This window comes from Saxophila tyrrhenica (genome assembly GCF_035928015.1).
Source record: "Saxophila tyrrhenica strain CCFEE 5935 chromosome Unknown scaffold_2, whole genome shotgun sequence".
NCBI lineage: Eukaryota > Fungi > Ascomycota > Dothideomycetes > Mycosphaerellales > Extremaceae > Saxophila > Saxophila tyrrhenica.
Window position 1 is genome coordinate 573115 of NW_027041734.1, and position 15633 is coordinate 588747.

Below are 15633 nucleotides of genomic sequence, written 5' to 3' on the forward strand. Positions count from 1 at the left end.
ACCTCAGCTCATGTGGGGTTCATGACAAAGAGCACAGTAAGCTAGGCATGATGGCTGGATTAGGAAGGAGATTATGGAATCATTCGACGGGAAGTCACGGGAGCAGAAAGATGAAGACGTTCTGAGACCGGGCGTACCAGGTAAGTCACTGGAAGATGTAGACGTCTCGATCCAAGCGAACGCCCACCCTTAATCAATGCCGACCTGCTCCCACCCCTTGACTCTAAGACCCTTGCCCTTCGGCACTTCGATCATATTGCTGAACCTGCCCGGTCTGCCAGAGCCAGAGTATGGGATCGTAGTTCCATCCTTGTTCCGCTGGCTCTTCGAGTGTTTGCGCAGCTTCTTCCTTGCTACCATGACAGGCACACTGCTCTTGGTAACCAGATAGTTGGAGAAGCTACCAAGCAGCACACCCTTCACAGCGCTCTGCCCACGACTGCCAATAATGACAAGGGTCGGCGAGAGGAAGTCAATAACTTCCGTGATCATATGCCGTGGCGACTTGCAGTGGAAGACTTCGACCACGACACGGCATTGCAGGCGGGTCTTGCGGAGCATACGGACACAGCGGGCTGTGATGTCGTCGAGGACCCGTCTGCGTTCTGCCTCGGCGGCGCTGAAAGGTCCACGGCTACGACTGCGGGCGTCGCTCGATGTACCTGCTGCGAGCTGACTGGACCGAGCCAGGGGTGACGGGCCGGGCGCATTGGGCTGGATCGTAGTGCTTTGCAAGTCTCTCACAATAGCTGCTGTGTCCTTGACCATGTCGGCACCTCTGCCAATCTCCACACCACCCTCTCCAGCTCCACCAGCTTCTGATTCATCTGCCGCATAGACTGCAAAGAGAGTATCACCATCTCGAAGCACAGTACCAATAGTCCACTCCAGTGCGTGTTCCGCTTCCGGCGAGATGTCCGTAGCAACAAGATACATGCGCTGGCGGCGTCGACCTTCCTCAGCCTCGCGCTGGAAGTGGCCGTAGTCGCCTCTCACGATTTGACGGATGACACGATGGGCAGTGGGTGTGCTGTGAACTGCAGACATGGTCAAGGATAGTTTCTGAGCTGCCCGAAGCTCTAGATGTGTCTCATCATCGGAGCTCATCGGGGTGGCGCCTATCGAAGGTGCAGTGTCAAACGCTGACATAGGATGCACGCGCTTCTTCTCTGGAGGTCCAGTAACCTTAATACTAGGGTCGCCCTTGAATGAAAGCTTGCTTTCGCCTTTGGTGGGATCCGGCTTTGCGCCTCCAGGCCACTTAGACTCTTGCTCAGAGTCCTCACTCTCGTCTCGCACGTTGACGGATTTGCCGGAAGTAGTCCTGCCCGGCTCAGGTCGTATCCTGCCTCTGCCGCGTTTAGCGTCCTCCACATCGGTGTCGTTGTCATTGTCAGCATCCGCGTCGTCGTCACTCTCTCGGTCATTGTCGTCGACTGGCGTTGCGGGCCTCTTTGGGTCCTTCAGTAACCTCTCGCCCTCCGGTGGCGCGGGCGACCCTCCACTGGCCTGTCGAGCATGGCCTCGAACAGGACTGCTGTTCGCGCTCCTCGGCCTTCGCGGGTCGTTCGGGCCAAGATCACCAGGCAGAGACACAGGAGCAGGAGATTTCGGCCTTCGCGGATCTTTGGCTCCCAGGTCACCTGGTAGTCGTACCGATGAGTTGCCAAAGACTGATGACATTGCGCCTTGGCGCCGCTGAGGGATGGGGTTGCCAAGTTTGTCGTGTTTCGGACGTGAGGAGTAGTAGTCTTCTGCGACTGGTGAGCGGCGGCTTTCAGCTGCGGGAGGCGAGGCGGGTGGCGATGCAGCGGACGATGCGGTGTTTGCTGTGCTCGTGCGATGCAGTTCGCCTCCACCTAGCGAGGGTTCCACGGCAGAAGAGGCCGCTGTGCCCTTTGCCGCATCCTTCTCGTCGACCCGGAGCGCGACAGGCGGTGGATCTTGCTCAGCTTGCTCCTCCATGGTGGCAGCGAGTTTGGGTTGTATCAGGAAACCTGGGGTTGAGAGACTTCCGCGAGCTCCAGAAGGTTGTAACGTCTATCGTTTTCCACTCGAAATACCGAGAGATAGCGAACGATGGAGTCCCAACTGATGGTGACCTTGGAAGGTATGCCTCGCCCGTCAGCGATCGTCCGCTATTGCAGAAGCCGTCAGTAGCGCTAGCGGACAGTGTCACAGACTGTTGTACCAAGGTGCTACTATCGGTGTAGATCGCAGCGTCACGAGCCTTCGGGACGAGGTGAAGTGGAAAGCGGCGGGGAAGGAAGTGCACGTGACCCAGTCGAAGCCGACGGCAAACGCGCCCGAGCTCGTCCTCGACGTCTACCCTCACCCTATCTTGTTCAAAAGATCTCGCGACAATGGTCTCGATGTCTACGACTTTCAGATGAGGTACCTTGCACGGTATGGTATGAACGCCCATGCAGACTTCGCATTCGGCTTCCCTTTCACGCTCTATTCGTTCGCACCTCTTGAGACTCCGAACGAAGCTCAAGACTCGCATTAGCTCCAGGTACGGCGGGAAAAGGGCTCATTGGGGTCCCGAAGGTCAGCTCTCGCAGTCCGTTAACGTTTCTTTCGACATTCCTCTTCTCGTATTCCTCTGCATATTTCGCTCTTTCGAGGTTTTTTGCCTTCTTTCAAGTCCGCATCTCGTCCATCCAACATGACCGACCCACGAACCGGCTCACGGTGGATCCTGGGCGACAAGTTCGAGCAGAAGTACCCACACCTAGACTCCATAGATGCACTCTGGAACAAGAAGTGGAAGTTCCCTTGCGAGAGGAGCTTGTACCCTTGTAAGCTGGCTTGCACATTCTCGATACCCTTCCCTCTAGCTCACACAATCCGGGTCAGTCCACGACGGCAAATACGAGGACTTCGCACCCATATTCGAAACCCTCATCAAGAAAGGCATCCATGACGGCTACAGCGTAGAGTATACCAAGGAGTTCCTGCCGACCTGCGAAGACCTTGTCAAGCAAGCAGACAAGCTCAAAGATGACGGGAAGAAGCAGGAGGCCATCGACATGTACCTGCGAGCATGCGCGGTGTACCGGATCGCAAGGTTCCCATACATCAACAGCGATCTGAAGAGGGAAGCATACGATGCGCAGAAGAAGGCGTACATGAAAGCTGCCTCGCTGTTCGAATGCCCGATCGAAGACGTGCACATCCCTCACACAGCAGGGACGGACAAGGACGAGGGCAAGGAGGTGCCGCTCTACGTCCGTTTTCCAAAGGACGCCTCGAAATCCAAGCCCTGCCCAGCAGTGATCCTCATGTGCGGTCTCGACGGCCACAGACCCGACAACACAGTCCGCTCCAACGAGTTTCTCGAACGCGGCTGGGCGTCCGTCATCGTCGACATTCCCGGCACAGCAGACTGCCCCGCCGACCGACGAGACCCTACTTCACCCGACCGCCTCTGGACTAGCATCCTAGACTGGATGGAGCAGGACGGCAGATTCGACATGAAAAAGATCCTGTGCTGGGGCTTATCCGCAGGCGGCCACAACGCCATCCGCGCCGCCCACACGCACTCGAAACGTCTCGCTGGCGCCGTCGGGCAGGGCGCGGGGACACACCATTTCTTCAGCCGGGCGTGGTTGGAGAAGGCCAAGGATCACGAGTACCCCTGGACCGCTCTGCCGGCTCTGCGGGAGAAGTTTGGGTACGTGAGTGAAGACGAGTTCATGGATAAGGCGCAGAAGGACTTCTCGTTGGTGGAGACGGGGGTGGTTAATCAGCCTGCTTGTCGGTTACTGCTGATTAACGGCACGCACGATGGGCTGATGCCGGTTGAGGACTCGATGCTGATGATGGAGTATGGGACGCCGAAGGAAGCGAGGTTCTTTACTGGGTTGCTGCATATGGGATATCCGCCGGCTAATGGTATGTTCAGCCAGTGATGTGCTGCTTGATCCATTGTGCTAATCTGGTTCCCAGGATCCGTGTATCCCTGGATGGAACAGGTCATGGCTACGGCGTCATGAATTACAACTTGATAAATGAATCATCTATGATCCACCACCGCCGACCTTAACATCGCTCCCTTCTCACCTAAAAAGTCCTTAATCCCTCGCCGCGCAGGCACCTCACCCAGCCCCGACAGGGTATGCAAGACGCGCTTCACCTGCCTGTAATCCGGGTCGGCATCGCGATTGAAAGGCCGTCCATGCTCGGACTGCGGCTGTTGATATTTCGATCGCGGTAGACATACATGTGAATTGCAGACTGGGCAGAAAGGTGACTCACGATGGAATCGACTTGTTTGACATTGAATGCTTTCTATTGTCACGCTATCGTACATCATGCTCGCCTTATGCATACCATGTCGCGTGGCATCCGTATCCCAGTTCTCCAAGAACTAGCCTAGTTGCCCCTCTGCTTGTCCTCCTCAGCGTTCTTCGGCACGCCGACCATCATCGGCACACTGTTGGCATTCAGGCGGCGGAAAGCCTAAAGGAAGAATCGTTAGCACATTTCTTCGTGACCGATCAACAAAACAACCCCAATACCCTTCTCGAAAGAACAACAAGCCAATGGAGCGAACTCGCTCACCATCCAAGGCCTCGTATACCACACAAAACTCCACACCCACCACGCCCACCCTTCCGCATAATGCACCCACCACCACGGACTAACCAACTGCCAAATCGAACTTACATTCTGAATCCCGCTATCGGGCAGCTTGCCGTCCCATCTATCCTCCACCTTCGTGATCTTGTCCCCCTCCGTGAAGATCTTGACCTTGCTATCGATGACCTGCTCCTTGCCGATGCCCTTGACGACGTATCTCGTCTTCAGATCCATCTCGATCGGGTTGCCTGCTGACGTGACTTCGTGATGCAGGCGCTCGATCTCTGAGAAGGCTGTCTGGAGACCGTACCATTGGGGTTCGTACTGCTTGCGCCCTTTCGCTACGGTGATGGGGTCTTCGAAGGTGGCATCGTCGGACCAGAGCTGGAGTTTGGCGAGGGAGGGGCGGCCGGCGAAGAGGTCGAGGACGGAGCCAACCAGGGTGTTCTGTTGGCTTGATAGAGAGACGGAAGGGCCAGTCTTGACGTTGGTGTTCTCGATCTTGAGCTCGCCTGTGTCGGTGGAAGACATGCTGGTGGTTGTCCGGGTGGTGAAGCGGCTGGGTTTGAGGGTCGATGTTGTTGTTGATCTGAGGGTCTGGTTGATTGAGCGGAGGTATTGTGGTGTGAAGGGACGCATTGAAGGTTTGAGTGAGAGTGCTGGAGAGAAAGAAGTGCTGTTGCATGTGATGATTGTTGTGTCGAGAAATGGTGACGTCGTAAATCTGGGGTAAGCGCGACCAGCGCGCGGTCAACGCGTCAGTGCGGCATCACTTCGTCAATCATGCATGAAAAGCTATGCTTTCACGTGTCGACCGAGCGGAAAGCGGATGAATGAAGAGTGGATATGTCCGTGGGCAGCAAGAGTGCTCACTGTGCTTACGCGGTATTCCCGCGATGGGCATGCCAGCACATAACAGCATCGAGCTTGCATCTTGTCCAAGGGGATGGGAGTGCTGCCGTTCAGCTACGCTCTTAGTCCGACTTGTCGTGTCCAGCAGTCGCAACAGACAGTATCTCTTCCTCAAAGCCGGGAACATGGACAACCGCAATACCTGCCTCCTCAAGCCTCTTTCGCCCCTCATTGACACCCACGAACTTCTCCGGCTCGCTGACACCCACATACACCTTCTCAATCGCTTGCCTTCCATCTCTCCTTCTCAGCCCCAGGATCCGATCAACGCACGGCGTGTTCCCAACCGAACGCTTATTGCAAGGCTCCATGGTAGTATACAGCACTGCGCCCTCCGGCAGATGTTCGCCTAAATCTTCCTCCTTACAGCCGTATAGAGCAGCGAGCTTGATGAAGCAGGATTGCTCGGCGTGTGTGTTGCCCTCACACTCGAGGGTGTAGCCGGTGGCGAGCAAGTCTCCTTCAGTGTTTTGTAAACCGGAGGCCACCGAGCAAGCGCCTACGCAGAAGTTGGTCGGCTTGGGTGGGCTCTTGCGCGCTTCGGAGAGGGCGAGGCGCATGTAGTGTTCGTGCCGCTCGTCCTCCAGGGTTTTGGTGGCTTGTGCCATAGGAGTAAGACGGTTGCGGCCTTCGTCTGACAGCTGAAGCAATAGGAAATAGTGCAGGAAGAAAACAATATAAGGGAATGAAGCTCAGCTTTGGCTTGGTAACCGGGCAGGATAGGATCTCGCCAACTATTTTAATTGTAGACGAGCTGCAAGTTCTATCATACTCGCGTACTCTGAGCAGGCATACGGTCAAATTGTAAGGTAGAAGCTGGGGTGGAGAGAAGTGAATGTGAATGTGCTGCCCAAGCTCCGAATGCATGTGATGCCGATATCGGACCGAGGCGCGTCAACGCGTCTCACTTCAAGCCCAGAACTTCCCTCGAATCTTTACAACAGATAGAACCATAACACACCACCTCCGGAGCGGACGAACTACACCACATATCCACCAAGAAGCATCACATTGACTCAACCATCATCCCAGCACAGCTCCTTCCACCACGATGCCACCCGAACGCTCCTCCCGCAAAACCGACTCCCACGACACCGAAGACCTCTTCACCCCCTCCTCACCCCCCACCATCGACCCCTACGCCACCCTCTCCCTCTCCTCCTCCGCCACCGCCTCCGAAGTGAAATCAGCTTACCGTCGCGCCGCCCTCCTACACCACCCCGACAAAGCCGCCCCCGAGGACAAAGCAACCGCCCACACCAAGTTCCAAGAAGTCGCGTTCGCGTACGCCATTCTCTCCGACGAGCGCCGGCGGAAACGGTACGACAGCACCGGCAGCACGGAGGAGATTTTGGAAGGCGAGGGGGAGGATGGGGAGTTCAACTGGACGGACTTTTTCCGGGAGCAGTACGCTGCGGTCGTGACGAGCGAGACGATCGATGCTTTTGCGCAGGAGTATAAGGGTGGGGAGGAGGAGAGGCGGGATGTGCTGGAAGCGTATGGGAAGGTGAGGGGGGATATGGAGAAGTTGTATCAGTACGTTATGCTCAGTGAAGCGGACGAGGATGAGGAGCGGTTTAGGGGCATTATTGAAGAGGCGATTGAGAAGGGCGAGGTGGAGGGGTTTGAGAAGTTTACCGGAGAGAGCGAGAGTAGGGTACAGAAGAGGATGGAGCGGTCGAGGAAGAGGCGGGAGAGGGAGGGGAAGGAGGCGGAGAAGGTGGGGAGGGAGATGGAGGAGGATTTGGAGAGGACATCGAGAAGGAAGGGGACGGGGAAGAAGGGTGGGATGGAGGATTTGGCGGCGTTGATTCAGGGGAGGCAGGCGGGGAGGGAGGGGAGGAAGGAGAGCTTCCTACAAGGGTTGGAGGAGAAGTATGGGGCGAAGGGGAAGAGTGGGAAGAAGAGGGCTGAGCCGGTGGATGAGCCGCCTGAGGAGGCTTTTGCGAAGAATCGGGCGAAAAAGTCGAAGAGGTGAAGAGGAGGGCCAGCTGCTGAGGATGAGGACTAGGAGATGCTTTTGGTAGATTGCACAGACTCGGGAAAGCGAGGTGTTTGGCGTAACATCAAGATTGCTAGCCAAGGCAGAGCAGTACTTTCGATGGTATTCATATAGCGACTCTAGTATCCAAATCTCAACGCAAACAGCCACGGGTATCTTCGCACCAACGCCTTTAACATCATCCAGTCTCCAAACTCCTCCCGCATCACGAGTCCGTCACCCTCATCGGCACCACCGAACTCCCCACCAACGCCCCCTTATCCAACTTCACCTCCCTCGCCCTCCTCTTCTCCTCCCCCCGCCTCTCCTTCTCCTCCCTCTTCCTCTCCGACTCCGCACTCCTCACCCTCCTCTTCTGCGCCTTCTGCCGCTCCTCCCTCGCCTCCCGCTCCGCCTGCGCATCCATAGCCTGCCGCTGCGCTTTACTCAACACCCAAGGTCTCCCTAAGATATCGCGCTTCCACTCCGCCGTCTCTGCCCACGCTTTCGCTTCGTCATTGGTATCTTTGACGATCCAGATGCGTTCGAGTTGGATTTGGCGGGTGCCGCGGAAGGTGTCGATGGTTCCTTTCACTTTGACGACTGTGCCGATATCTACCGCTTTCCTGTCGACTAACAGCGACGGCGGCCTGCCTATCCCGGTGACGAGATCCAGGTTATCCAACACAGTATTGCTCGGCCACTCCGCTCCATCCCCATCCCTCACCACCCGCGCCTCAGTCTTAATCTCAATACACGCCCCGCTACTGTCATCGAGCGTGATCAAAATGTACTTCCCGACTCTGACGTCGATATCGACCACCAGCCCGACTAACCTGACGTAGCGAATCGGATGGTTGAGATGGAAGTAAATGTGCTGACTCTCAAAGCCGGGTTCTTCGCGGAGAGTGTGGAGGTCCGAGGAGGTGAGTTTGTTCCAGGCGAACCAGGTGGGGGAGGCGGAGAAGTAGCGTTTGGGATAGATGGGAGCGGGAAGGGGGGTTGTCATGTCATGGTGGGTAGGGTCCGTGCTGGGCAGGCGACGGGTGGTGAAGGTGGTGGAGGTGCGGGAGGTGCTGGCGTAAGGTAGGACTGCTGGAGATGGAGTAAACAGAGACGATCGTGAGGCTCTGGCCGAGTCGGCAATCGGAGTCCACGGAAACGCGCTAGAGCTGCAAGCACTTTACGCTATCGATAGCCCCGCAGCGCGCCAGCCATCTTTTTGGGGAGCTGCGATGAGAGCTCGAGCTGTGGATGCAGGTCATTCGGCGTCTTGCAGATGGCATGCCTGGGCACGCATGATAATGAGAAGATGGAAAGGAGTCGCAAACTGCTCGAGGAGAGTATGGAGAAACAAATAAAGGCATTGATGCCCGATACACTCCGGGCAGCAAGTCAAGTCGAGAAGCAGGACGGCGACATGGAAGGCTGACCTTGGCCATGACCATGACCCGGCCGTGCATGAGGGACTCGACCCAGATTCCGCGGTACCTTATCCTACTTTCACTCTTCCATCTCGTTCTTGAGTCTGTATACCATCGTTCGCAATCGCTGCTGGCGGCCATCTGTACTTTGCGACCTCCCACACAGCAAACATACCAATACCCGCAACCAAGCCTCATTCTCGCCCGCCTTGCCTGCATCCCAGCCTTCCCAGCCACCGAGTATAGTAGCAAGAAAGAAAGAGACAGATGGCAGCGCGAAGACCAGCCATACGCGGCATAATCCTCACACTCCTCCTCGCCCTCATCCACGCCGCCAGCGCAGATCAAGTCTACTACTTCACCGGCGCCATATGGCTCAAAGGCCAGAACCACGGCTCCTACGCCGTTCCCGCCCAATGTCCCGCCGACCACCCCATAGGCTGCAGTGACATCGGCGCAGCCGACTAGTAAGCCCTCTCCCCCCTCCCCTCCCATTCCCCTCACACCCCTCACCAATGTGTTCCAGCTGCTGCCCCTCCGGCCAAACCTGCCAATGGGCCGACTCCAAACCCGCCTGCTGCCCCAACGGCTGCACCTGCACCGGCTTCGCAGGCGCCGGCGCCGGCGGCTACCACGCCACCTCCTGGTACGCTACCACCACCGAATGGCAGCCGCAGACCACCTACGTCGCGCCCGCCCCGCAGCACACGTCGTACGTGGCGCCCGCGGGCGCGGCGGGCGGGTATCAGCAGTATTGCTCGACGCTGTACGCGCATGGGCCGAATCTGCCGACGACGGCGCAGGGGGACTGCGGGACGATTTTGGTGATGGATCCGGATGATGTGCCCAGTGGGGCAGAAGGGGGGAGGGTCAAGGGGGTGGGGTATGGGCGGTTGGGGGTGATGGTGGGGGGGTTGCAGGTGCTGGGGGGAATGTTGTTTTTGAGGAGGTGGTGAGATGTTTATGGAGGGCATGAGCATGGCGGGACTTTGATGGATGGACTACGAATTGATGAGACGATACATGGCTTCACGGCTCTCTGGGGATGACTTTATGAACCTGTACGGTCGACTGTAGAAATTGTACATACCGGAGTCAGATCCGCTACCTACTTTTATCTTTCAGTTCACCATCAATCGGCCAAGCAGCCAAGCAGGAAGACTATTTCTTATCCACATGGTGATCGAGCTTGATTGAGCCCGCAATGCAGGAACGCATTGTTGATCGACATGATCGTACCGTGGGTCTTCCATTTACTTCCGGGTATGCGAGTCGAAACTGCTGTTCCTGTTTGTTGAACGTGCTTCAAAGAGTCGAAGTCCAATGCAATCACGGGTGCCGTCTCGTTGATGCAACGGGCTCCGCAGAGCGTTTTGATCTGTGGGTCTGTCTGTACCTATGCGCTGCCAACTCCAGATCGATAGCCGCGATGTGATGATGGCCAGCAGATCATCATGTCGACCAGATTGCGTGCGTTGGACAAGATTCGCTTGGTCTTTCTTGTTGGTGCAGACAAGCACGACAAGGCGTTTTCACCTTCTCCAAGGAAAAGCTCGACTTTCTTGTGAACCACTGGTTGCTGTAAGATCTGGTACCAGAGATTGGACTGATCGATCGGCATGTGTATTGGATGAGTTTAGAAACAACCCGAACTCTAATCAGAGTTACTCACACTCCTTGGAACACTGAACTGATGCTGAGAGATACATGCACACAACTTACGGCTGCCCGGTACGAAGCAAAAGCCATCCGAAGGCCTTGACCACATCACAAGCTCTTCTCACAACATCTCATCAGCGTCAACGCAGGAACGAAACGAGACAACGCACCGAAGCAAGCTCAATGCAAGGCAAAAAGGCAAATCTCCGTATGCACCATCTCGGACAATAAAAATCTTCCAGCAACCCGGATCCCAACACCGCGCCTTTGCGCTGGGATCTTCGAGTGGAGACATCGTCCTGCTCGAATCAGCCTTCCGACAAGATAAGATCACGATGAAGCCGGCGCCGTGGACGAACCTACCGCACACCGTTGCGACGGCGTTGTCTCCGGGCATCATGAATTGGTTTTGTGATGGTCGATATACCCACATGGTTTGGGAAGGTAGGTTTCTCGCGGCAAGCAAGCAAGGCAGGCAGGGCGACCCGGATCCAAGGTTGGAGGGTGGTTATAAGGCGTGTTCTGTCCGGTGGTGTGAGATTCCTTAGCCTTTCCAACAACCAGATACCCATATTGCACTTAACTGTGCGCACCTCCACCCTCCTACCCACGGCGCTCGCCGCCCTCACCCCCGTCCTCGCCCTCCCCAGCGACGCAAACGCCGGCTACTGCCTCTGCGAACGCGACGCCATGGCCACCGCGGACAACGTCGAGCACTTCTTCTCCCAGTACACCGACGCGTTTGCGCGAAAACTCTTCACCCCAGATGTTGTGGATTACACCGATAGCGTGCAGTTCCTCATGAACAACGGGACGCGGGCTTGTCCGAAGCCGGTATGCTGACTCACTTCCAAGATGTGAGGAGGTGGATGTATGCTGATATACGTTACGATAGCTGGGATCCCAGACCTTCCCGAACCGGACGAGTCTCATCGAGTCCCAGGGCGCGATGGGGTCCCTGCCATGGAAGAACGAGAATGTCTTCTGGGATTGCAAGAACGTGTTTATCCGCTGGGTGTCGAACCAGCACCCCTTGCGCGTGCAGGGCATTGCGATCTTCCGTGAGTGGTCGGCCCAAGTCGAGTGGGAGCTGGACGATGTACTGATTGCTTGCAGACACCGTCGCCTACCCTAACGCGACGCGCGAGATTCCTTATAAGATCGATCATGTGCTTTCTGAATTCAACAGCGTACGTGGCCCTAGAAGTAGAGCATCATCCCTCCCGATGCTGTGAGACGCGCTTTGAAGCATTTGTTGACTTGTTCTACGCAGGGCGCATGGCTCGTGAACCTGGGTAACTACCAAGGCGTTGGTTTCGCTCCTGGCTGCGAGGGTGTCCTTGTACCGATTGGTCACCAGTCTTTGACGGCGTAAAGTTGCGTCTCTTGGATTGCTTTGGAGCCTGCAGTATGATAACTGTACGAGCCAGCAGTTTGGGAGACTTGGGTCGCGAGCTGTACATGATAGAACCTTGTATAGATAATGCTCAACGCGTCGGCCCAGGGGTGAGAGCGCGTCGGTGATAAATATTATGTATCCGTGATCCAGCGTTTTAATCGAATCCTTGGTCTTCCATCTGTCGTCGTGTAGTCTTCGCAATGCCCTCAACATCAGGTTTCATTCTCCTGCCAACTTTGGTCGATTATAGCTGGTGTTGTTCGTCTTATTGACGCCAGATGACGCAGAACCAAGACATCCCAAGTGAAGCCCAAGCGCGTCGTTACTTCTGCCAACTCTCCAGTCAATCCGCGGTTGACGTTTCAAACATACTTTCCACGGCCATGCTGCGATAGCATTGACTTTGGAGAGCTTTGCAACATGGAGCCCTTCTTCTCCAGGACGCTGTCCCAGCTCGCGCCTCGGCTGCGCCAGACCTCACATCCGACAGCATGGCCGTACCGCAACTGTCGCGTGCCCGTCACTTCTTCGACCAGACAGGAGAGAGCCTTTACAAATACCGCGACGAGATGGCCCCGCGAGAAGCCCGACTCCTCCAGCGTCAAGACCGACTCTGACTCCATACCCGCCGCCGACCTGTCACAGAATGTCACCCAAGTGGAGCGAAGCCACTACGATGCCGTGGAGGAGGAGAGCAAAGAGAAGCAGATGCGCTCGCCTTGGATGCGCGATGGGAGTGAAAAGCCACCAGTAGCCCGCAATAGAAGCGCTGGTGCCATGACAAAGGGCAAGCTCCTTACAACGCCCAGTCGGATGTTGAAGTTGATCTTACCCCTGACGACGAGGGATGCGAATAATGATCGGAAGGATGTTGAGCCATTGGCGTTGCTGGTGCATCCGCAGCAACCGCTGAGTTATCTGGAACGGCTCATACAGAGCGAGCTACCTGTGATCAAGGATGGCGAGAAGGAGAAGATTCCGAAAGTGACCTTCCGAGCGCAGGACTCTACCGAAGAGGATATTTCGAGCGGCAAACCCGCAGCCGACGACCTCGAAGGCGCAGACGAGACTATGGTGGACGGCAAGCGCGAGCGCACGGGCAAGATCAAATCCTCCCAAGACGACGGCCCCATGCCCACCAAACAGCAACGCGAGCACCCCGATGACGCCCAATCCGCGGACCCGGAACACCCCAACTTCGTCCGCTGGTCCCCCTCCACAGAGATAGGCGACTTCATCCGCGACGCCGCCCGCGGCTCCGAGTTCGCCGTCGACATCGAAGGCGCGCCCGAGAGCATCTACATCGGCGTCCCCTCCTTCGACGAACGCACCTTCTACCTCCGCATGCGCCTGCGCAAAGTCTCCAAAACCATCCTGCAGTACGCCGACCTGAAGCGCGAGTGCGATAACCTCGCCCAACGGGGCGCGCAGCGCGTCGCGCAGGGAGGGTTTGCCGGGATGGTGAGTTGGTGGGCGATTGTGTACTACCTCACGTTCAAGACGGACCTGGGATGGGACGTCATGGAACCGGTGACCTACCTCGTCGGGCTGACGGGTTTGATGGGCGGGTACATGTGGTTCTTGTACCATAACCGGGAAGCGAGCTACCGCAGCGCGATGAACTTTACGATTTCTCGGAGGCAGAGTAAATTGTATGAGCAGAAGGGGTTTAATCTGCAGCGGTGGGAGGGATTGGTGGAGGAGGGGAATCGGTTGCGGAGGGAGATTCAGATGGTGGCGGATGAGTATGATGAGGAGTGGGATGAGCATCAGGATGAGGGGGACTCGAAGGTTTCCGAGGCGTTGAGGAAGGAGAGGAGGAAGAATAATAGGAAGGAAGGGAAGGCGGGAAAGAAGGAGGATGGGGATGGGGATGATGATGATTGAGCGGTATCTTATCGTGGCTGTCACAGCATCCCAGGCCAACAGCACTTGGTTCGCGAAGAATTGCATAGCCTGCTTGAGATCTGTCTAAGTTCTATACCCTGCATTCACGATGGAGCTTCAGTCTATCCACAGCAGCGGGTCAGCATTGTACGCATATTCATCAAATCTACAAATATCTCTACACACTCTCCTTTACTACCCCCGTCTTCCGCACCAACGGATTCAAGATCGCCGCCGCCCACTCATACGTCGTAAACAGAATCCCCCCCGAAAACACCGTCCTACCCAACCTCATCGTGGTCCCCTTCCAAAAACCCCTCACCCCATAATCCGCCACCACACTCCTGCACGCCTCGACCGTACTCGCGCCCCGCGCACTCTGACACCGCGTCTTGATCGTATCAAACGGCTGCGTCGCCAGGGTCGTCACGATGCCGGCTACACTGCCGTTGGCGAAGTTGGTGAGTGTGGTCTGTGGAATTTGGCGCGTGCGCTCGTAGTCCTTGAGGATGTTGTAGGTGCCCATGCGGAAGGCGGTGGCGCCGGCTTGTTTGAGGGTCGTGCCGGCGAGGCCGCGGTAGAGGCCCAGGAAGCCGTCGGTGGCGAGGATGGTGCGGATGGCGTGGGGCGTGGAGTGGAAGCGTTTTTCCGTGCGGGCGTCGTCGATGAGGGCGGTTTTGATGCGTTCGGTTGGGGTTACTGCGAAGAGGGATGCTACCTATTTCCTTCGTTAACCCCCCTACCTCCTACAGATTTGAACGTCTCGATAGAAAGAACAAAAGAGGCACTCACAACACCGGAACACATCCCCGCCCCCAAATTCCTCCCCGGCGTCAGCGTCCCCGTCTCGGGATCCTTGAACGTCTCCTTGATCGTGTCAAACGACAAGAAGCGGATCCCATCTTTCGCCACGCTCCCCACCACCAGCGCGGAGCAGCCTTTGTACAGCGCGGACAGGCCTTCGGTGCTGTAGACGCCGGCCACCACTCGGAAGGGGTTGCGGGGGGTGGGGATGCCTTTTTGTTCGCGCAGCTGGACGCGGGTTTTGGCGAATTCGAAGGGGTACTGGGGTGTCGTGTTAGCTATTGGGATTGGCAAGGGGAAGGGGGGGATACGTGCTGTGGCGAAGGCTTCGACCTGGTGCCGTTCGATTCATGTTGTCAGTCATCCGTTCTGCCATATGTTGGGCTTGTTATGAGCGTACAGCGCCAGCGAACCCCCCAGCCGCGAGCGAAACTATCCAGGGCGTGTTCTGTTGGGAGTCCTAGGTCTTTCATCAGCATCTGAATACATCAATATTCACGGCAATTTTTGCTCACATGGCTCATGGTTTTGCCGAGAACAAAAGTGCGATCAACCGCCTCTACTGCAAGGGGAGTAAATATGGGACTACAGAGCGTGAAGGGGAAGATTGTGGTCGGGTTGATTCGGGGCAAACCTTCCAAACAGCCAAACGGCCAAAGCCGAGGTCGGGACGACCAGAGCCGTTCGTTCACCACATATCAACAACACGAACAGCACTCCAATGCTGCTTCCCACAAAAGGAGCCAAACAATCACACTCTAATACGGACACGATCTTGAAAGGTGGCAGACATTTCAGACTCATTCAATTCACCTCGTTCTCAACTCAACGCACGCTGATCTACATCCCCCTCCCCTTCCACGCTCCACCCATCTCTCTCATAAAATAACGCTAATTCTCCATCATCTATACGTCCAGCTAAACACACCTGCTCTCCATATCCCTATCCCCATACCATGGACATTCCTCGTCACAGTCGTCAG

General features: G+C 56.4%; 10 protein-coding genes across 10 annotated transcripts; 5 read left to right on the top strand and 5 right to left on the bottom strand.

Moving 5' to 3' along the window:
* Positions 1 to 189: 189 nt before the first annotated feature.
* On the bottom strand, positions 190 to 1965 carry LTR77_001280 (uncharacterized protein; the record flags this gene model as incomplete). The annotated part of the gene is made up of 1 exon (XM_064798542.1): positions 190 to 1965. One exon carries the CDS (start codon positions 1963 to 1965, stop codon positions 190 to 192), a length of 1776 nt encoding a protein of 591 aa, XP_064662869.1.
* Positions 1966 to 2668: 703 nt separating this feature from the next.
* On the top strand, positions 2669 to 3998 carry LTR77_001281 (uncharacterized protein; the record flags this gene model as incomplete). The annotated part of the gene is made up of 3 exons (XM_064798543.1): positions 2669 to 2801; positions 2860 to 3897; positions 3952 to 3998. The coding sequence occupies 3 exons, from the start codon at positions 2669 to 2671 to the stop codon at positions 3996 to 3998; spliced, it is 1218 nt and encodes a 405-aa protein (XP_064662870.1).
* A 379-nt stretch (positions 3999 to 4377) lies between these two features.
* Positions 4378 to 5115, bottom strand: LTR77_001282 (uncharacterized protein; the record flags this gene model as incomplete). Its single annotated transcript, XM_064798544.1, has 2 exons — positions 4378 to 4464; positions 4672 to 5115. 2 exons carry the CDS (start codon positions 5113 to 5115, stop codon positions 4378 to 4380), a joined length of 531 nt encoding a protein of 176 aa, XP_064662871.1.
* Positions 5116 to 5558: 443 nt separating this feature from the next.
* Positions 5559 to 6289, bottom strand: LTR77_001283 (uncharacterized protein; the record flags this gene model as incomplete). The annotated part of the gene is made up of 2 exons (XM_064798545.1): positions 5559 to 6137; positions 6269 to 6289. The coding sequence occupies 2 exons, from the start codon at positions 6287 to 6289 to the stop codon at positions 5559 to 5561; spliced, it is 600 nt and encodes a 199-aa protein (XP_064662872.1).
* A 258-nt stretch (positions 6290 to 6547) lies between these two features.
* On the top strand, positions 6548 to 7474 carry LTR77_001284 (uncharacterized protein; the record flags this gene model as incomplete). Its single annotated transcript, XM_064798546.1, has 1 exon — positions 6548 to 7474. The coding sequence occupies one exon, from the start codon at positions 6548 to 6550 to the stop codon at positions 7472 to 7474; it is 927 nt and encodes a 308-aa protein (XP_064662873.1).
* Positions 7475 to 7703: 229 nt separating this feature from the next.
* LTR77_001285 (uncharacterized protein) lies at positions 7704 to 8486 on the bottom strand (the record flags this gene model as incomplete). Its single annotated transcript, XM_064798547.1, has 1 exon — positions 7704 to 8486. The coding sequence occupies one exon, from the start codon at positions 8484 to 8486 to the stop codon at positions 7704 to 7706; it is 783 nt and encodes a 260-aa protein (XP_064662874.1).
* Positions 8487 to 9168: 682 nt separating this feature from the next.
* On the top strand, positions 9169 to 9857 carry LTR77_001286 (uncharacterized protein; the record flags this gene model as incomplete). Its single annotated transcript, XM_064798548.1, has 2 exons — positions 9169 to 9368; positions 9428 to 9857. 2 exons carry the CDS (start codon positions 9169 to 9171, stop codon positions 9855 to 9857), a joined length of 630 nt encoding a protein of 209 aa, XP_064662875.1.
* Positions 9858 to 11250: 1393 nt separating this feature from the next.
* LTR77_001287 (uncharacterized protein) lies at positions 11251 to 11935 on the top strand (the record flags this gene model as incomplete). The annotated part of the gene is made up of 4 exons (XM_064798549.1): positions 11251 to 11394; positions 11456 to 11621; positions 11677 to 11750; positions 11834 to 11935. The coding sequence occupies 4 exons, from the start codon at positions 11251 to 11253 to the stop codon at positions 11933 to 11935; spliced, it is 486 nt and encodes a 161-aa protein (XP_064662876.1).
* A 444-nt stretch (positions 11936 to 12379) lies between these two features.
* LTR77_001288 (uncharacterized protein) lies at positions 12380 to 13846 on the top strand (the record flags this gene model as incomplete). The annotated part of the gene is made up of 1 exon (XM_064798550.1): positions 12380 to 13846. One exon carries the CDS (start codon positions 12380 to 12382, stop codon positions 13844 to 13846), a length of 1467 nt encoding a protein of 488 aa, XP_064662877.1.
* A 178-nt stretch (positions 13847 to 14024) lies between these two features.
* On the bottom strand, positions 14025 to 15174 carry LTR77_001289 (uncharacterized protein; the record flags this gene model as incomplete). The annotated part of the gene is made up of 4 exons (XM_064798551.1): positions 14025 to 14564; positions 14639 to 14911; positions 15051 to 15110; positions 15166 to 15174. The coding sequence occupies 4 exons, from the start codon at positions 15172 to 15174 to the stop codon at positions 14025 to 14027; spliced, it is 882 nt and encodes a 293-aa protein (XP_064662878.1).
* Positions 15175 to 15633: the final 459 nt, after the last annotated feature.